General features: G+C 56.4%; 1 protein-coding gene across 1 annotated transcript; it reads left to right on the top strand.

Moving 5' to 3' along the window:
- Positions 1–3,254: 3,254 nt before the first annotated feature.
- Positions 3,255–19,805, top strand: GDF6 (growth differentiation factor 6). Its single transcript, XM_065902470.1, has 2 exons — positions 3,255–3,678; positions 18,826–19,805. The coding sequence occupies exons 1-2, from the start codon at positions 3,255–3,257 to the stop codon at positions 19,803–19,805; spliced, it is 1,404 nt and encodes a 467-aa protein (XP_065758542.1).
- The last annotated feature ends 606 nt before the right edge of the window (positions 19,806–20,411 follow it).

Below are 20,411 nucleotides of genomic sequence, written 5' to 3'. Positions count from 1 at the left end.
TAGATCCCCGACTGGCTTGTGACCTTGGGCCCCATTCACTGAGTTTGTCCGTCTGCTCACCGGTGTCATGAGAAGTGCTTTCAGGCAAAGGAGAGCCAACACCTCCTTTGCTTGGACCTGAGTCTGGTAGCCAAGCAGGAGGATAATATCTGCACCAGTGGAATCCTGCCGGGAGAACAGACCACATCCTCTGTGGTCCCTATCCTAGTGTCATATCCTCTTACCCATGACTCCATCCAGTGCTCCTAAGGTACAATAGGCTGATGACTTTGGTTCCTGTTTACTGATAACTTGTGGCAGATAATAATTGCCATGAGCAAAAAGAAGAGAGAACAAAATAGCACAGCGGCTGCAGGCAGGCAGCCTTCTTATTGACTGGGTGGGGGGGGGGGTGTCTGAAACCATGAATCACCACTAATCAGACTCCATAGCGATAGAAATTAAAATACTGATAACCCAAACCACAAGTGTTCATTTCCCCGAGGGAAGGGATGGAGAGAGACCGCAAGGAGGAGGCCTCTCTGGGTTGACACAGGAGCATACAAGCGGCAGGCGGAAGGGGAAATGCTTCCTCTTCAAGTGGGAAACAGGGGGTTTTAGTTTGTGGTTTGGGAGAGGAGGCGTGTGCAGGGAGGGGGAGGGCTGGTGAAGACCTGCAGAGGGGACAGAAAGGACACGGAAGACACACATCCAAGGAAGCGGCCTTGGCAATAAAACCAAGCCAAACCAGCAAACGGAAAGAAGGACCAGCAGACATGCTTGGGACATAACGTTAAGTGACAAGGGGTGGATACGACATAACATCTATGCCCGTATAGCAATCATAAATACACAAAAGACAGAGACAGATTACAAGGGGACCATAATGGCAAGCACATTTTGAAAGTCTGTTGTAGTGGCAAAAGTCTGAGAAACAATTTGTTATGTTTAGTTCCACTTCCTTTTATCTTGTTAAGTTTGTATAAAAAATAAAATAAAATAAACTATTTGGAAGCCCAGAGAAAGGAAGTAAGAAAAGGTTATGGTAAGGCATCTTTGAGTCTAACATCTCAGAGCTTGATAATCTTTTTTTTTTTTTAGAGCTTGATAATCTTGAAATAAAAACTGGGACATAAGTAGGCCATAAGTAGGGACACAGCCAGAAGGGACACCCATGGCAGAGATTAAGAGGAGAGTGACCAGTTCATAGCCCAGCGGTTAAGAGTCAGGTTCTGGAGCAGTGTGAACTTGGCCCTCAGTTCCCTTAGCTGTAAAATGGGGATAATACAACCCTGATCTCATAAGATCGTGTTGAAGATGAAAGGAAACAGGTTCTTTCAGGTGTTTGCCATTACCTAGGGAGGCCAGTGTCCAGACCTTAAGGAAGTTTGGGAACGAAGGGAGCAAGGAAGCAAAACTCCCTCTTTACGCAGTCAGGTGACTGGTCTCTGCAGGGACAGAAGGAGGGATGAAATAGCAAAAGGGAGAAGGGGGAAGAAAGTGAGAGGGTGGGGATATGAAGACTGGGAACACGTGCGCGCACACACACATGTACAATGCGGTGTGGGTGAGGAAATCATCTGACAGCAAGTAAAACCATAAAGAAAAGAAAAAAGCAAGAATGAAGTAGAGACATCGGCCCAGGAATGGGACGAGCACTGGGTCTGGAGCCTGCGCCCTCAGATTCTGTTTCTGGCCGCACATCCTGTTGGCGGAGCGTCCTTGGAAAAGTCATTTATCCCCTCTCAGTCTCATCGTTTAAATCTGTGAAAGTGGAAAACTGGAAGGCCAACCTCCCATAGAGTCTGGGGCGATTCTAGAGAATTTTACGGTCGGTGCCGGCAGCACCCAGTAAACGCACGGGGAAACTCGACGTCCACAGCGCTCCAGGGGCACGGAGACCAGCGAGCGAGAGGCAGCCCCTCCGCCTGGATTTCAGCCGTCAGGCCCCGGAATGAGTGAGGCAGTGGGTGGAGAAGACAGGCACGGGGAATCTGGGGAGAGATAACGTGACCGGGCGAGGCTGAGCTGAAGAGAAACAGATTGGGGAAGAGCTGCAAAGGGAGGGGTCCACCGAAAGGGAAGTGGGGGGGGGGGGTCCGAGGAGGAAGAGGGTGGGAAGGCAGAGAGAGATGGGAGGGCGGTGTGGGAAGAAAAGCAGGCTGGGGAAAGAGGGATTGGAATGCAGAAGGAACTTGGGAAAGGAGGAAGTATGGAAGGCGGGAGGAAAAGAAGAGAGGGGAAAATGGGGACGCACTGGAGGCGGGGGCCAGGCCTCGAGAGGGGAGAGGACCGGGGGTCAGCTGGAGGAGAAAAGAGTCGCCTAAAGCCAGCGTCCGAGAGGCTGGGGACTGCGAGGAGAGAGGCTGGGGCCTGCACGAGAGCGCTGCAGCTTTCAGCATCCATCCAGACTCCAAAGACTCGTGGCCTTTGCGTGACCTCGAGGGTCGGGAACAGACGCCGGATCTTTGTGGAAAGCGGGAACCCCAGCAAGAGAACGGTGCTGTTCTGGGCTGAGCCCTATGCCTGGCGCGCGCGGCGAGAGGCTTCCCTGGCCCCTGGGCTGGCCATTGAGGGGGAGCGATCGACTGACCCTGGAGGCCGGGGCCGGGAAAGGAAGGTACCACCGCCCGGAGTCGACGCGCAGTCGGCTGCAGAGGCGCCTGCTCGGAGCTGTCTCTGGGGGGCGCCGCCGCCGCCGCCGCCGCCACCGCTCGCCTCCTCCCGGGGCTGCACGCTCCCAGCCTAGTGGAGGCGACCGAGGTGGGGCGGGTGGGGGGAAGACCGGGAGCCCGCGCAGCGCGGCGCTGCGGAAGGACCGAGCTTCGAGCAGAGCTGGAGGGGCTCTGGCGCTGCGGAGGACCCTGGCTTCCTTGCCGCCGAGCGGCCTCGCGCGCATACTCCTGCCCGCCGCGCCGGGCCCCGCTCCGCGCGCACCGCCCGGCAACCCCGCGTGCGTCCCGCGGGGGTGCTGCGTGCCCCCTCCCCGGCCACCCCGGCCCACAGCGGCCCCTTCTCCCCCACACCTCCTGCCCACACCACCCGGCCTCTCCTCCCACCCTCTCCTCCCCTCCCCTCCCCTCCCCTCCCCTCAGTCCTCTCCCCTCCCCTCCCGGCGAGGGGCGGGAGGGGGCGTGGCAGGGCCGGGATTTGTGTGGCTGGGACCCGGCTCCTCGCACTCCGAGTCCGCCGGAGGAGCCGGGCCCCGGCCGCTGTCCAGCCGCTCCGTGCCGCCCCGCGCGCCCGGTGCCGCCGCCTCTCGGGAGACGCTCGCCATGGATACCTCCAGGGTCCTGCTGTCGGCCGTCTTCCTCATCAGTTTCCTGTGGGATCTGCCGGGTTTCCAGCAAGCTTCCATCTCTTCCTCCTCGTCATCCGCCGAGCTGGGCTCCGCCAAGGGAATGCGAAGCCGCAAGGAAGGAAAGATGCCGCGGGCGCCGAGAGAGAAGGCCACGGCCCGGGCGCCCCTGGATCGCCAGGAGCCCCAGCCGAGGCCGCAGGGGGAGCCCCAGAGGCGGCCGCCACAGCAGCCCGAGGTTCGGGAGCCTCTCGGCGGGGGCCCGCGCGTGGTGCCGCACGACTACATGCTGTCAATCTACAGGACTTACTCCATCGCCGAGAAGCTGGGCATCAATGCCAGCTTTTTCCAGTCTTCCAAGTCGGCTAATACGATCACTAGCTTTGTAGACAGGGGACTAGGTAAGTGGCAAAGAGGACGCCCGACTCCTTTCTCCCTGGAGGTCAGCCGCCAGGGCTCAGCTCCGGCGCTGGCAGGACTCTGCATCTGTGAATTTGCCTTCCCGCTCTTCATACCTCCTCCTTTTCTTCTCTTAAATTGCTTTTTCTCAAGCCCAAGTACGTTTCTGAACGCGGCTGCAGATTTTATTCCAGTGTGCAATTCTCCCTGCCTCTCTCGTCTGTTTCTTTCTTTCTCTATTCCTTCCTTCTTCCTCTCGCCTTTTGCAGAAAGCAGCGTGGGGGCCGCACGTCTGGTGGCTGCTAGAGGAAGCGTGGAAGGCGGGAGGTGGCGGGTAGATGACCGGGCTGGAGAGGGGACGCGGAGGGGACTGATGGAACCCGCGGCGAGGAATCCCGGATGGTACCGGGTGCGCGGTCCAAGCCCGGAGTTGCGCGGTGACGGACCGAGCGGCCCTGGGACCCGAGCGAGCGCTGGGAAGCCCCGAGCTCTCATCGGCTCCGGGAAAAGCCGGCAGAAGTGAGTTCCGCGGTCCGGAGCAGCGAGTCCGCGAGCGGCGGGTGGCAGTACCCCGGTCCAGCCGCTCCACCGGTACCCGACGGCTTCCGGCGCTGGGTGTGGGCATGGTCAGCCGCATAGGAGCCCCGCGACCTCGGGGCCGCAACCAAGTCATTTCTGCAGAGGCAGCGGCAACAACTGGTTGGGAGAGCCGGGAGCAGAGGCAAGTGGGCTCAGTTTGGGTGTTTTGTTGGTACTTAATCCACGTGGGTGCCTGGGTGTGCTCACCTACCTTTCTCAGCCAGGCAACTCGCCTCTCTCTGCGCTTCGACCCAGGGGCCCCGTCTTTGGGCCCCGCTGTGGGCTCGGGTGCATGTGTGGGTGTCTGCGGAAACCCCTGAGCCCCCCTCCCTGCCGCCCGCGCGGGTCTGCAGCGTGGCAAGTGTCTTGGAGAGAACCGCGCACTCCCCTGGTCCCAGAAATTGGGGAGGGATCCGCCGGCGCCGGGCACTCAGCTCCTGAAGAGACGATAACGTGGAAGGAGATGGGATGAAGGCGGAAAAAGCCAAGGGGAGGTAGGGGGCGAGGAGAAAGGAAGGAGGCATCGGTCCACTCCGCCATCCGCCCAGACGTAGCTCCTCGGCTTTGATATACCTTCCCCGCCTCCCACTTCCAGGTCAGTGAAAGTGGGGTCGCCCAGGAACTGGCCAGCGCCGGGGTTCGGACCGAGAGGACCACCCGGCTGACCTGGGGACTGGCACGCCCTTGAAATTTACAGAGCAGGCCCCGAGCCCCCAGCTCTTTCCAGGCTTCAGGCCCCAAGCCCCCTTCCTTGCCGCCGCCTTCCTGACCCGCATGGGTCCAGCCCGCGAGGCGTTCGCGTCTGCAGCCGGAGGTCAGCGAGGTTCACGAGCTGCCGAAAGGTCTGGGCGGCAAATTAACGCCAGGTATTTTATGGTGATTTCAGGACTAGTAAAGCCACCTTGGCAAATACAAGTGGCTTCTTCGCAGCGTTGCATAAGGGTCCCCGGTCTCCCCGCTGCCGGCGCAGTTCGCCCTGACCCCACTTCCAACCCTAGCCCTACCTCTGTTGTTTCTCTGCCTCCAGATGCTCTGTGTATCCTTCATCCTCTCTGATTCTCTAATCGAAGACTTACCCCAGACTTCCCCAGTCCAGACACTGAGGAAGAACAGAGAGGATTACTCTAAAGGCCTTTCCCCAGGGGATGAAGTCCCTGAGGCCCAGGGTGGCCGGCGTTGGGCGCGCCTTTTCTTCTCCCGCGGGAAGTGGCCAGAACCTCTGCCCCTCCCCCAGACAGACGCCCCCTAACTCGCAATCTGCCCCCCAAAAGTTTGGCACAGGACCAGGGGACCCTGCGGGCTCCTGGGAGGCGTCTACCGAAGCCTGCGGCGTCGGGGCAAGTGTGGGAGGTCTCTGGGGACTCCAGCTCAGGCGCAGACGCGGGCTCGCTTCACCCTGACTTGCGCGGCAGCCTCTCCCCGGCATCGCGCTGGGCGCCCCTGGGCGCCGGAGGTAGGGAGGGGACTGGCTGCGCGCCCAGCCTGGGGGAGGCGGGGGGCTGGGGGGCTCTGTTCCCGAGCCAAGCTCTCCAGGCTAGCCGGACCGAGATCCAGACGTCCGGCTTCCACTCCCGAACGCGGTCCCCAGCCGGAGGAGACGCGGCCTGACCACCTGGCCCGCCGCGTCCAAGGCGCGGTCTCCCCAGAGCCCTCAGGTTCCCAGAAAACGGGAAGAAAGGCAGCTTGTTGAGCGGGAAGGCTGTGCGGCGGGTAGCACGCCGCGCGGGGGCGAAGGAGTGCGAAGCCGCGGGCTGGAGGGGGCGCGCGGAGGAGGGGGCGCGCAGGGGCGGGGGTGCGTTGCGGGCCACAGCGCCAGCTTGATAAAGGGAAAGCCTCACTTTCCCTCTCACTGATTTTGATTTGATGTGTCACCGGCGGTGACCTCGGGCTGGACCTTCCGGGGCTTGCTTAGCATCGGGCCCCTGATTGGAGTGTTTCAACTCAGCGATCTAATTGAGGGTTCATGTCATAACACATCAAACGGTGTCTAGTCTCCCGTGATGGAAGGGACCCGCCAGCCGCGCATCCCGGCTCCCGGCGAGGACTTCCGCCCCTCTCACGTGGGGACTCTCAAAGCGCGCCAAACCCTCGGGCCTCCCCTCCCCCAGCTGGGGATGATGGCAGGACAGGAGCAGAGAGAAGCGGCCAACCGAGAGCCGCGCCGGCCGCGCTGACTTGGCGCCTTGCCTCGGGGATGTTTAAATCGCCGTCGAGTGTGGCAGGCTTGGCTTTGAGAAGCAAGGGGTCCCGCAGGGGAAGGAGCAAAGACCACGTCAGGAATCCTGAAGCCCGCTGTTGAGGCCTGGACTACTTAACGTACAGTATTTCTAAAAAAAGTCTTCCTCACCTGGGGACCCCGGAACCCCAAAAGTTACACCCAAAGCTTGCGTTTTAAGAATGGGAGCGTGCGGATGAACTGCCCAGCGCGGATGGATTCAGAGCGCTTTAGATCTGTTACGACTGCATGTTCTGTACTGCCTCGCTCCCTGCCTCCTTCTCTCAACCCGCCAGGAGAAGACTTGATGGCAAACTTTTAAAAATATGTCCACCCTTTCAGTTTGCTTTCCGATATAACTGGGATATATTGACATGTTGAGCATTTACTGTGTGCTCGGCAAATGCTTGGCTAACATCTGTCACATGAATTATTTCATTTAATTCTAACAACACCTCCCTCCCCCGGGAAGAAAGTGCTACAATCCCTTTACAGATGTTTTTAAAGAAGGCAGAGAGGTTAAGCAGGTTGTTCAAGGTCACACAGCTAATGAGAGCTGAAGCATATAGCCAGTTCTGCATGCTTACCTCTGGCGCTATATGGATAGAATAAGGCAAGAGGAGATTTCTAAAGGATGGTGGCAGGAAACAGAAGTAGAAAAAATTGACAGACTCCCTACCTCTGTAATCTCTCAAGACGCAGTTAGGAGTTGGAGTGAAACTTTGAATTCACAGGTCTGAAACTGAGATGCACCTTGCTTCTTCTTTGATATCCCTGTAAAAGGCAAAAACCACCTTATCCCTGACCTTTAATTTTTAAAGGTAATTTTCACATAGCATGTATGTGAGTGAAAGTCGCTCAGTCGTGTCCGACTCTTTGCGATCCCATGGACTATACAGTTCACAGACTTCTCCAGGCCAGAATACTGGAGTGGGTAGCCATTCCCTTCTCCAGGGGATCTTCCAATCCAGGGATCGAACCCAGGTCTCCTACTTTGTGGGCAGATTCTTTACCAGCTGAGCCACCAGGGAAGCCCTGACCTTTAAGAATGCCTCCAAATTGAGCTTTCAAGATGATTTTGGATCCACAGAGATGGGAAAATGTGTGCATGTGTGTGTTGGCGCAGTCACAGGATCAGGATGGACCAGGTTGGATATACAGACATTGCAGTTAGCACATGATAACATTAAAAGACCACAAGTACAGGAGGCTTGGATCCCCAACCCCGGGGCCTGGGAAAGGCAGACGGTGAGAACTGTGAGTTCAATGTGGCTGTAAGATAGAGGGTGAGGGAGAGCGAGGTGAAACTCATACTTTTTTACCTAGTGAGAAGCACCACGTTAATTCCAACAAGGGACCCCCCCCCCCAAAAAAAAAACAGCGTCTTAAGGATGAAGAAAATAAAATGAATCTACAACACTGCTGTGAGTTAGGTTTCCAGATAATTTTGAAATAAGAATATGCTTTAAGTTTTTTTTGTTGTTGTTGTTGTTACAATAGCACTCTCAGAAAGGAGGCAGTAGGGAACAGATAAAAACCAACCAACCAAACAAACCAAAAAAAACCCAAAAAACAAAAAACCAAAAAACCAAGATCTGAACATCCTTGAAGAACTTGACACCCTGGAAATGAACCTCGGGAGAGTTTGCCCGGGATCGCTGGCTTCTAGGTTTACCTTCTGGGTCGCGATTGCCAGGGGGCAGAGCAGGACAGTCGTGGGGATAGCCTGGCGGCGGGAAGCACTTCTAGGAGCGGCATCGTTCCCTCCTGATTGAAGTGCGTCTGGCGCGATATGTTTATGCAAAACAGCGAGTTTCTGGGTGGACCTGGGCCGCAGAGTGGTGCAATCAACGCAGCCGGGCTTTTGCCCGAACCCTGTTGTCGCTGGCAAACGGAAAATGAAATATAAGCAGGGAAGTATTTTAATGGGGATGGAGGGAATTCACAACTGTTAATTATTTGGTGACCTTGTATTCGATTTGTTTGAGTCCCTTATAAAAACACTAATGCAGACCAGACGGCCAAGTGAGGAAGCCGGCAGAAGGTTCCAATCTAGGCTTTATTTCCCCGGAAAGAGGGAACAGCCTTGGGAAAGGACTGTTGAGCGTTCAAGTGCGTGCGGGTGAGGACGCGCCCCCGTGAGCCCCGCGCAGGGTTTGCAAAGCCCTCCAGATTCAGGATCCCGCTCAAGTCCAGTGAACGGGCAGGTCCTGGAACTAACCCGGGGGTAAGGGAAGTTTGCTCTGCCCTTCTGGATGGGATGACTAAAACATTTTTCAGGCCATAAACCTAACCCTTGGCCATGGGCTCGTTGTTAAACGGCAGTTACTGTCACTCCCATCCCTAAGGCCTTAAGGGCCGCCTTACAAATGCCGCTTTAGCAAGAGGCTAAGAACGCCTAGTGTCGTCTACAGCGAGAGGGCAAGTATCGCCAGAATTCTGGGCCGGGCTTCCTCAGCAGGAGAGGCTAATCAGAAAAGGACAGTGTGCTTTTTCCTGGCTCTGGGGCTCCGGGAGTTTGCGAGTTGCAGGAGGTGAGGGGGAGGGGATCGAAAAGCGTGCTCCAACATCCTTGTCGTTTCTGCACATTAAAAAAAAAAAAAAATTCCCTTAGCCACAACCCACTACAGGCCTTGGGAATCCCTTCCCGCGCAAACTGAGTCAAGACATGAAAGCTCCCCCTTCTGACCAGAGTGACCTCGGAGAACGCAGACCGTTGGACTGATGGGCGCTCTAGTGCACCCCGTTTTTTCTGCCAGCTGGAGCTCTGGGGTTCTTGCCACACACCTCGGGGAAACTGGTGACATCTTCCTGGGGGCGGCGTGGTCGGAGAGGGAGAAGGCAACTGAGCAGATAGGTGAGGGAAAGATGTAGTAGGGCAGAAGGAAAACTTTTGTTTCCAGCCAGGACTTCTGCTTGTATCCAACGACCCAGAGCAAATCAACAATAATCCCTGAGAGCCTCTTAAGTGCAGAGGAGGGCTCTAGTTCTGGAACTCTGCGGGTATGGAATACCCCTGGGTAAGCGATGCTCTCTGGACGTGGGAAGGGGTCCGAGTAGAGGCCGCGAGGGGTGGCGAGCAGGAATGTGGATTCACAGCGCGATTTCCTTGCTCGCTACCTACCACCTCCCTCAACCCCATTCCCATCACTCCCACTCCCACCCCCGCGCCCTTAAAGCCTGGCTGTTCATTTTCAAGCTCAGTGCCGGTTAAATGGTGTCTCTTATTTGGTGGTGGTGATGGTTTAGTAGCTAAGTCGTGTCCGACTCTTGCGACCCTATGGACTAGAAAGCCTGCCAGGCTCCTCTGTCCATGGGATTCTCCAAGCAAGAGTCCTGGAGTGGGCTGCCCTTCCCTTCTCCAGTCTCTTGTTTACAGGGATCAAATAGGTCCCCGTCGGCAAAATGCGTTCCAGGGAGGCTGCTACCTGCCCTCCAGGACAGTCCATTAGCGCTGCTGGGGGCCCAGGGTTGGGTCCGCTGGGGGTGAGCTGCTGCAGGCTCTGGGAGCCGCCGGGCGGCGCGGACCGGCGTTCGCGGGGAGCCGCGCCGCTGCGCCGCCCGTGGCCCGGGCGCCTGGGGGCCGGGGAGGGTTTAGGGACCCGGTAGTGGGCGTGCGTGCAGAGGAGGAGAAGGCGGGCCTCCGGCCCCGGCGGGCGCGGGTCTGACGGCTGGAGCGGAGCGGAAAGCAGGAGCAGTGGCAGCGCGGAGGGTTAACTTTGGGGTCGATCGGGGATGGTTTACCCTTCCCCCTTCCCCTCCTAAATAACCTCGGACCCGAAGAGAATCCGTGCGCCTGTTTTGCAAATCTGGCTTCCGGGCAACTTGGTCCAGTCGCGATCCCACTTCTCAGCCGACCGCCGCTCCCACGCCCAGTGGAGCGGTGGGGAGGGAATTGAAGGATGCTAGACTATGGGCCATAACTGCCACGAGGAATCTTGTTTACGCTAGCGCGTTATTTCGGGACTCAGCCCTAGGTGAACGCAGTGGAGCTGAGTTGCCACGATGCCGGCCTCAGGAGGAGTGTCCGGCTCAGCACTTGAAGAAGCACGCATCACTGAGGTTTCTCCAGCGCAGGAAACCCCCCACCCCGCCCCCGCCCCCGCCCCGGCGCTGACCTTCCAGTATCCCGCCCATAACCATAGGCCAGTTTGAGACCGTCCTGTCCTCCCACCTGCAACTTCAGGACTGGCCGTGGAGGGGAAACAACGTAAAATGGGAAGCTTTTCTTCTGCTTTGAATCTCTAAGCTCTCAAGTCCAGAGGCCGCGATCATGTTCCAGCCCAAAGGGCAGTTTCAGGGCTGCATGCGATGTAGCTCCGTGGACTCCCAGGTGACCCTATACAGGTCGACAAAGCAGGTGGGGAGAACTTGGGCAAATCAACCAGGTGTGGATCCTGCTCCGAGGGTCCTGGAGACAGCAGTGGCTTGCAGACGATGCTGCGGCTGAAGCCGCTGGTCTCAGGCTGCTTAGCGGCAGAGGAAAGGTACCAAGGTCCAACGTGTGGCGTGCTTGCGAGCTTCTGTTTGGATTTCAACTGCGGTGCTGTCAAATTAAGATCTGAGCCACTGTGGTCAAGAGCCGAGGATAGGATGTCAGTGAGGAGAGACGCCTGGTGAGGTGTCCTTCATCTGGGCTTTGCATCTCTGGCTCATGGGCCCCTGCGGCCAGGAGAGTTTGCACCACATGCGTGGAAACTGCTTTATAAATGAATCTGTTTCATCCTGAGAGACAAAAGGAGTCTCTTCGAAGTACCTCTGGACTCCTACTAGGGGTGCCCAGAGCTCAGGTAAAGGGCTAGCCTGTCTCCTTCCAGAAACTTGCTGAAAGCTCCCTGGCAGAGCGGAGTTTTTCCCAGCTGGGTGGAAACCGGGGCTCCCCTTCACTCCCCACCCAGCCTCACTGGTTTGCCACAGGCTGAGTGAAAACCTGCTGTGGGAACATTGAGGTTTCTCTTCCGGATGGAGGCTGGCCACCAGACTCATTCTTTGTGGTTCCTAAGGCCCCCTGGCTAGAACCAGGGAGACGGGGCAGGAATGTGCTGAGGCTTTGGGAAGAGGGTGGAAAAGTCCTCTGTGGAGGATTTCCCGGGGCCTTTCTGGTCTGTAAAAGGTGGAAAGAAGCTGAGAAATTCAGGGCAAGCTATTGGGAAAAACACTGGGGAAGCCAACAGTCCGAGAGCGAAGGCTCTTTGGGTGAATGTGTGGTGAGGAAGCGCTGGCCCAGGGGAACTCCTGAGGGACTGTGATGCCACGGCCTCCTCGCACTGAAGCCCAAGGCGTCATTCATGGCTATGACCCCGTCTCCTCCAAGCTGCCTGATGAAGCTAGGGAACACCTCTCCTGTACCCTAGATATTGGCTCTGTGGACAGTCTGTGCCCCACAAAGATACCAACAGGAGAGTGGGAGGTGAGGGGCAAGGAGACCCGTCACTAGGGCTCTCAGGGGTGTGGTGGATTTGCATACTGCCTACCTGCTTCCTGCAGAGGAGGGCCCTGTCCTTGATGAGGTTCTGGCTGGAGGTTGGTTGTTCACTTGGCATTGTGGGAGGGACCCAGAGCAGTGGATAACGCCTAGGGACTGAGATGGAGCAAGGTGATGGGGGTGAAGCTGAAACCCTTATGGGCCTGGCCCTTCCCTGGAAGCCCTTGTTTCTCTCTTGACCCCTCTGCCCCACACCTCCCCTCCACTCACTTCTGAAAATCTTGTGGAGAGAACTGGACTGCATCTCAAAGAAGGCCAAGAGGAGGACAGGTGCATCTTCCCCCAGGACCCCTTACCTGGCCGTAGGTAGTTATAGTAATATTGGCTACATTCGTTGGGTGCTTCTGTTTGTAATGCACAGCCAACTCTGGTTGCCTCCACTCTGACCTTTACAATGACTCTGCAAAGTTGGGGGTCATTTTCCTGCTTTACAGATGAGGCATATGATGCTGGGAGAGTCCATCCATGATCATCCAACCAGCAAGTTACAGGTCAGGATCACAATCATGTCTCAGACTCTAGATTCCTATGCTCGTTCCATGTCGTCAGTAGTAACTATCATGTACACATATCCTCGAATGTCTTTCTTACTCTATCTCATTTGCCAGCCTTCCCCCAGTGACTGTGAGCTGGCACGATGTTCTCCTTTTGCAGATGAGAAAGTTGTTTCCATCTGAGTTCTATTTTAAAAGTCCCATTGTTGACCATCCCTTTGGTTCTGCTGATTAGAAAGTGATTGACACTTGGAGATCAGGGGTGGAGGTCCTCCCCACAGTCATGGGCAGCACAAAAGAGCTGGAACATTCTCAGGGTCTCTACCAGACACACAGGTCAGCAACTGGGAAGTCCAGAGTGTGGCACCGATACTGCAGCCAGACTGCCACATCTACCTCTGTCTTGGACAAGTGACACTTGAGCCCTGTGTTTTAGTTTTCTGAATCATGACATAATAATGATATTTTTTCTTTCTTCTGTTTTGAAGAAAATGACTTAGGTCATTTTGAAGCTTAAATGACTTACTATAAATCTAGAATTTAGATCATGCCCAGCACATAGTGGGCTTCCCAGGTGGCGCTAGTAGTAAAGAACCTGTCTGCCAATGCAGGAGACATGAGACATGTGTTCGATCCCTGGGTCAGGAAGATAGATCCCTTGGAGAAGGGAATGGCAACCTCCTCCAGTATTAAGGGGCCTGGTGGGCTACTGGTAGGGTCTCAAAGAGTCAGACACGACTGAGGTGACTTAGTACGCACATAGTGAGTGTTTACACCAGAGTTTACTGTTAGGATTATGCTGGAGGTGAGCAAAAGCATCTCAGACAGGGTGAATTGTGCAGGTGGCCTCAAGAATCAGTGGGACTGCTCAGCAAGGTCAGCAGTTTGCAAAGCTCAGATCTTGGTGGAGGCAGGGCTCAGGACAAGAGTGTGTGTGTGTGGGGGGGGGGGGGGTGGCAGGGGGATGACCAGGAGATCACTGTCTAGGAGAGGGTAATATTTGGAGCAGAAATTACTCAGAGACCTTCATACCCCAGCGCAGAGAGGACCGAAGGCTCCTTTTTACTCACCCAGTACACCTGGCTCTATTTCCAAATTGTGGGCTTGGGCAACCTCAGGGCTGAGTGCCCTGGGAAGAAGAGGCTCCAAGCCAGCTCTGGGTTCCCTGCTTTCTGATTTCCAGTAAAGGGGGGAGGGGGGTGGGGGGGTGAGAGGGGGAGGAATTCCTGGCGGTGCCCAGCGCCCTTTGTGTTGGCGGCTTTGTGATGGTTGTGCGTCTCTTGGCCTCCCTCTTTGCCCGGCCGCCCAATCAGAACCCTGGAAGAGGGGCGTGGCCTTCGGACCCAGAGCTTCGGTCGGAATCAAGACTTTCAGATCGTGTCCGCCTTCCGAGTTGCAAGACCCTGGGCGAGAGATGACTCCTCGTGGAGCCTGCTCTCTCACCTATAAAAGAGTGAGTGAGTAACAGTTAGAACGGGCCTCGAACGCTGTCGCTGAGGATTCACTCACGGGACCGAGGTCACCAAACCCTGAGCACGCGCCCGGCACAGAGGCGCTCCCGGGAGCATTCAGGGATGCTTTTGAAGTGGGGGGTGGGGGGGAGGGAAAGGCTGAGCAGCTAAGACCCCCGAGTCCCCTTTGTGAAGACAGGCGATTATCCTCCCTGCTCCGCCCGCACCTAGCGGACTAGGGGTGGGAGACCTCGGTGTCACCGCGGCTTTCTGGGCCGCAGCCCGTCGCCGGAGGACAAGCGGCAAGACGAGCGGTGGGCGGCTGGTGGAGGCCCAGCAGTGGCCGCTTAGGTCACGGCAGATTCCGAGGACGCGAGCGGGACACGCGCTATTAGGCAGCGTCCTGGAGCCCAGGGTCTGGGCGCGAAGGGCCTTGGGGGCCAGCTGGAGCTGCGGGGCGCCCTCGGGGCCCCGCAGAGTGACGCACGATGCAACCAAGATTCTCAAGAGGGAACTCAAGTTGAGGACATATGGCAAGATGTCCTGGGGAAATGCAGTGCGGGCCGGGCCCTTTCCGCCCCAAACCAAAGGATGTTTGGGGTTTTCGGACACGGTTTGCAGGATGGCGCGCGGGAGCGGTCCGCAGCTGGATTAGTGCGGGTGGGCGGGGGAGGCTGCCTTACCCCGCTCTCCTGGGTATCCTGACTTAAGGCGCCCTCGGGTATCCTTTAACTTTACGCTCTGAGATTTGCTTCTTGGGCGTCCCTGGTGGCTCAGATGGTAAAGAATCTTTCTGCAATGCAGGAGACCCGATCTATCTATCCCTGGGTCAAGAAGATTCCCTGGAGAAGGGAAGGGCGACCCACTCCGGTATTCTTGCCTGGAGAATCCCATGGACAGAAGAGCCTGACCAGGCTACAGTCCATGGGGTCGCAAAGAGTCGGACACGACTGAGCAACTAACACTCCAATGATGGGAGAGGAGGCTTGTGGGAGGGAGTGTGAAGGGCTGCTTTTCTACCCACAGATGGCAGGACAGCGTGAGCCAGGCCTTGTGATGCCAGCATCGGCAGGCAAAGTGTCTGTAGGGTCACAGTGGATGGTGTGTGCACTCCCCAAGCTGGAAGCCTCCTCTGGGGCTATTTCTGTGATGTATGCCTCCAGAGCAGGTCCAGACAGGTGCAGAATGTGGTCTACAGGGGAGCTTCACAGACCAGCCACGGATGGTGGATTAGAGGTTCTGGACACATGTGGCTGTAAGAGTTAAAAAAAAAACAACAACAACGTGGGGGTGGCTGTGGCAGGGGCCAGGAGGAGCAGGGAGCAATAGGAACTTGGTTTTGGTGCTGCTGCCTTAGCTCCTGCCCTGGCCGTGTTTTATCCCCATGTGGCCCTCCCCACCTGGTGGGGCATTTGAAGAGCCCAGGGGGTGGGCTTGGCTAGATGTGTGGTTCCTACAGTGGGGACCCAACCAGCATCACAGGGGAACTGAGGAGAATGCAAATTCTGGGTCCCACCTCAAACCTCTGGGGCCCAAGAGAGTATGCATTTCTAACAGGTTTCTGGGGAAAGCTGATGATGCCTTTTTAGGGACCACTGCAGGTTCAGTGGCTTGGAGAGCTATTCACACTGCTCTGCTCTGGTGCCTGAGCCACCATTCTCGCTCACGTGGCCCTGAGCCCACTTCCAGGCCCTGGTCAGCTGCTTCTCTGGGTCTGTCCTCCTAGGGATGTGTCGACTGCCCAGTGTGTGCACCTGTAGCTGGGGAAGCATGCATCTGTGGCAAGTGTGTCCATGCAGGTGAGGCCCCTCAAACTGTGGGATGGAGCTGGTGTAGGAAGAAAAGAGAGCAGGATACAGGTGGAAGCCCCCATTTATATTCTTTCTCCTACCTCTGGAATGGGTGGGGAAGCAGATTGATCTTGCTAGAAAAATCACATGAATCCCAAGACTGCAGAACCAGTGGAAACCTCTGGTTTCCTCTGTTTTGACCCCTCTTGAGGACTAGAAAAACATGACTCAGCTGTGTAGACTAAGCATTTATTAGTTCACACTTCTACTTCTTAAAATTTAAAGAAAATTTTTTTTATAATATTGTGTTGATTTCTGCCATACAACAATGCAGGTAGGGAGGGGAATTAAGTATAATTATGGCTGATTTGCATTGTATGGCAGTCCATGCTTTTAAAAAAAGGAATGAAAACAAAAGCAGGCTGATTTCTCTGTGTTGCATGAGAGAAAACGAAATAAATCATCTTTTACACCTGCTTCTTCTTCCCCTATACCTCTCCAACCAGTGACAAATTGTCTCAAAAGTTATGTAAGCAGAGATGGAAATGATTTCCTAAAGGATCCCAGGTTTGATTCCTACTAAGCTCTGAAAATACAGTTTGGACTATGCTTCATCACTTATACCCTGGCCACTCCCAGTTGCCTTGGCTCCAGGACCTGGATTCTAATGGATCGGCAATGGGAGCCATGGGTTGCTGCTGCTGCTGCTAAGTCGTGTCTGACTCTGTGTGACCCCAAAGACCCACCAGGCTCCTCGGTCCCTGGGATTCTCCAGGCAAGAATACTGGAGTGGGATGCTATTTCCTTCTCCAATGCATGCATGTATGCATGCTAAGTCATTTCAGTCATGTCCGCCGACTCTGTGCGACCCTATGGACAGCAGCCCACCAGGCTCCTCCATCAACAGGATTCTCTAGGCAAGAATACTGGAGTGGGTTGCCATTTCTTTCTCCAGGGAGTCATGGGGCTTACTGGCTAAATGCTCCAACTCTGGAGCAGTAGCAGCAGGTTTGGGTCTGAATACCACCACTTACTAGTTGTCAGACTTGGGTAATTAGTTTTTCCAAGCCTTGGTTTTCCCATCTGTAAAATGGGAACAATATGAGTACTTACCTTGCAGGACCAATCTGTGCTCATGGATAAAGTAAGGATGAAAAATATGTTAGCCCTCAAGACATCGAGCTGGTGCAGCAAGAACCTTAGGTTTGTCCCTCTTATCACCTCCTTAGTTTGGGGAGAGAGAAATTTGTGAGACAGGAAGGGGAAGCCTCAGGCAATAATAGGTCCAGAGATCTGGGTGGTGGTTGACTGTTGTCAGACACAGGTTTCTTTAAAGGAGAATAAAGTGTGCTGAATCCCCACTGGTTTTAATGTGACCCTGGTCGGTTTGAAGGTCTCGGTTTCCATAAATCAAGTGCCTCCAGCGACTTTTCCCTTTTCACCTCTCTAACCCTTCCCACAGCTCCATCTCAGGTCCAGACTTGCACAACTGAGTGAGGTGGCCGGCTGCCCAGCGGTCAGCCTGGAGTGGGGACTGGGTGTGGCAGAGGCTCCAGATCCAGTGCCCTGGGGCCACATCTGGATAGGCATCGAGGGCCGGACCCCAAGACCCGGTGACACTTTTACTATTGAAGTCTACCCAAACTTTACTAGCTTCTGGGGCAAACTGGGGGCTTTGGGGATTTTTGTATTTGCTGGGTTGTAAATATTTTATGAGAAGGCAGCCCAGGAAAATCTGGTTAGCTTTCCGCCTTGCACACTGAAGTGGGATTGGCTTCATGCACAGATGTGTCAAAAAAGAAGTCCAGTTTTGCCTGGATCCCCAGGAATTCACCTTGAATTTTAAAAGCCTGTTATTGTCCCTCCTCCAGGTGCCCCCATTTTTTTCTCTCAGTGGTAACCAAAAATTTTATCTTCAGGATTAGTTGCAAAGCAAGACGATTTCAGATTGGGTAGGTGGAGGAGGGGAGAATGTCACTCTGTGTGTATGCGTTGCTTAGGTTCTTCTCCTTGCTGATAATATTTATTTCTCATTGGCTGCAGGATCTTCTCAATGGATAGATGCCTGGTGTTAGCATTGATTCATTTGCACCCTTGCAGACTTTGGAAACCCTTCTTGCTCTTTTGTTTGTTAAGTGACTGATGAATTTAAAAAAGAAAGAAATTGCCTTGCAGCTCTGCATCCTGTGAACTTCGTACTCGGCCTAAAGGTTTCAGCAAGCTTGTCTGTTGGGCAGCATCTTCCACCGCTCCACCGGACCCCTGGGTTTCAACTTGGGCTGTCCCTTCAAATCAACTTGGAGCTTTTTTTTTTTTTCTTTTTTTTTTTTAAAGCAAAGCTAAGAAACCCCAACAAAACTCTAATGCTCAGGCCCTGTCCTCAGATATTGATCCAGTTGGCTGACGCACGCCCTGGTGCTGCCATTTAACTATCTATCCCTAGATAGTTATAAAAGGCAGCCAAGAAGTTCCCCGCTTACTGACTGGCGTGTACCCTAGGTCAGACAGGCCGGTAGACAATGCGGTGAGCAAGACTGGCCCGCACAGGGGGCTAGCTCCTATGGGCTGCTGGAGGTGGGGCATGGCTCTTGCTGGGAAAGGCAGACCATTGAGACAGATACAAACGAGGTCCTTGTAGATCGTGCTAAGTGCCGGGAAAATAATACACCAGGGTCCCCTGGTAGTGACCGAGGGAGTCTGCTTTTAGATCAGGGTGGTCGAAGATGGCCCTTTAGGAAGAGGTGACATTTGAACTGAGACGGGAATGATGAGAACAAGCCAGCCGAGCGGAGGTGTGGAGGTATCGCGGCCAAAGGGCGCATTAGTGGTTACGCAGGCTCCTGGGGGTGCGTGGAGGGGGAAACCTGGGAGGCCGCTGCGGTTGCCTTCTCCACCGACTTCCGCGCAGGGTGTCCCGCGCTGATGGGGACGAGGGGGCCGCCCTGGTGCGCCTTCCTTTCTGCCGCGCTCCGCCGGGGCGGGGAGCCGGGGTGGTCAGCTCCCCGGGCGGGCGCCCCGGGACCCCTACCGACCTGCCCCGGCTCCATCCCAGGGGCGGCCGCAGAGCTCCGGGCAGATCTCCCTCTTAAGTGAAACTGACTGTAATTATTATTATTATTATTTTTTATCTCGCAGACGATCTCTCGCACACTCCTCTCCGGAGACAGAAGTATTTGTTTGATGTGTCCACGCTCTCAGACAAAGAAGAGCTGGTGGGCGCGGAGCTGCGGCTGTTTCGCCAGGCGCCCGCTTCGCCCTGGGGGCCGCCGGCCGGGCCGCTCCGCTTGCAGCTCTTCGCCTGTCAGTCGCCCCTGCTGCTGGAAGCGCGGAGCCTGGACCCGCAGGGGGCGCCCCGGCCCGGCTGGGAAGTCTTCGACGTGTGGCGGGGCCTGCGCCCCCAGCCCTGGAAGCAGCTGTGCTTGGAGCTTCGGGCCGCGTGGGGCGGCGAGCCGGGCGCCGGGGAGGCCGAGGCGCGCGCGCCGGGGCCCCAGCAGCCGCCGCCCCCGGACCTGCGGAGTCTGGGCTTCGGCCGGAGGGTGCGGACCCCCCAGGAGCGCGCCTTGCTCGTCGTGTTCTCCAGGTCCCAGCGCAAGACCCTGTTCGCCGAGATGCGCGAGCAGCTGGGCTCGGCGACCGAGGTGGTCGGCCCCGGCGCGGGCGCCGAGGGGTCGGGGCCGCCGCCGCCGCCGCCGCCGTCGGGCACCCCGGACGCCGGGACCTGGCCGCCCTCGCCCGGCCGCCGGCGGCGGCGCACGGCCTTCGCCAGCCGCCACGGCAAGCGGCACGGCAAGAAGTCGAGGCTGCGCTGCAGCAAGAAGCCCCTGCACGTGAACTTCAAGGAGCTGGGCTGGGACGACTGGATTATCGCGCCCCTGGAGTACGAGGCCTACCACTGCGAGGGCGTGTGCGACTTCCCGCTGCGCTCGCACCTGGAGCCCACCAACCACGCCATCATCCAGACGCTGATGAACTCCATGGACCCCGGCTCCACCCCGCCCAGCTGCTGCGTGCCCACCAAATTGACTCCCATCAGCATCTTGTACATCGACGCGGGCAACAACGTGGTCTACAAGCAGTACGAGGACATGGTGGTGGAGTCGTGCGGCTGCAGGTAGCGGCGCCTGCCTGCCGCCTCGGCCCGGGTGGCCCGGGGGGAGGTCCGACCGCGGAGAGGCGGAGGGGAGCTGGCCTCCGACGAGGCGGAGAGCGGGGCCGCAGCCCGGACTTTTTTCGGCTGGTGGGAGACCAGGGAGCTCTGCCTTCCCAGAACCTTCCACCTGCCTGCCCAGAGGGAGAGACGGAATTTCACACCTTGCCCAGCGGGCCATCCTGGAAAAACCAGCCAAGGAGGATTTCTTCAGTTTTTTTTTTTTTTTTTGGTCGTTTTTAGTGTGGGTTTGGGTTTCCTCGTGTGTCTCAACAGGTTTCCATGGGAGGTGGGGGCAGGGGAGACGCGTACCTATTTCTCAACTGCTCCAAGGATTGGGGGGGCGGGGGGTGGCTAATAGTTTAAGAGGGGAACCTGTGGAAGGAAGACTCACCTTCGACCACATCTCGGTCGGATCGTTTTCTACTTGTGTAAAGGAGGTGGGTCTTTCTGGCCCTGTTCAGTGACCCCGACCCCGCGACCCTGCAGGAAGGGTTAAGGTAGAGATATTACAAAGTCAGAAGGGGTCCAGCCTTGGAAGAGCTTTGCAAGACGAGAGGCGCATGCAAGCGGG

Source organism: Muntiacus reevesi, chromosome 12 (genome assembly GCF_963930625.1).
Source record: "Muntiacus reevesi chromosome 12, mMunRee1.1, whole genome shotgun sequence".
NCBI lineage: Eukaryota > Metazoa > Chordata > Mammalia > Artiodactyla > Cervidae > Muntiacus > Muntiacus reevesi.
This window is presented reverse-complemented; position numbering and strand designations above follow the sequence as displayed.

Bases quoted from the DNA above. Each gene is read 5' to 3' on its own strand.
- GDF6 (XM_065902470.1), top strand. From the start codon at position 3,255: ATGGATACCTCCAGGGTCCTGCTGTCGGCCGTCTTCCTCATCAGTTTC. The intron at 3,679-18,825 runs GTAAGTGGCAAA...TTTATCTCGCAG, and splicing joins CTTTGTAGACAGGGGACTAG to ACGATCTCTCGCACACTCCT.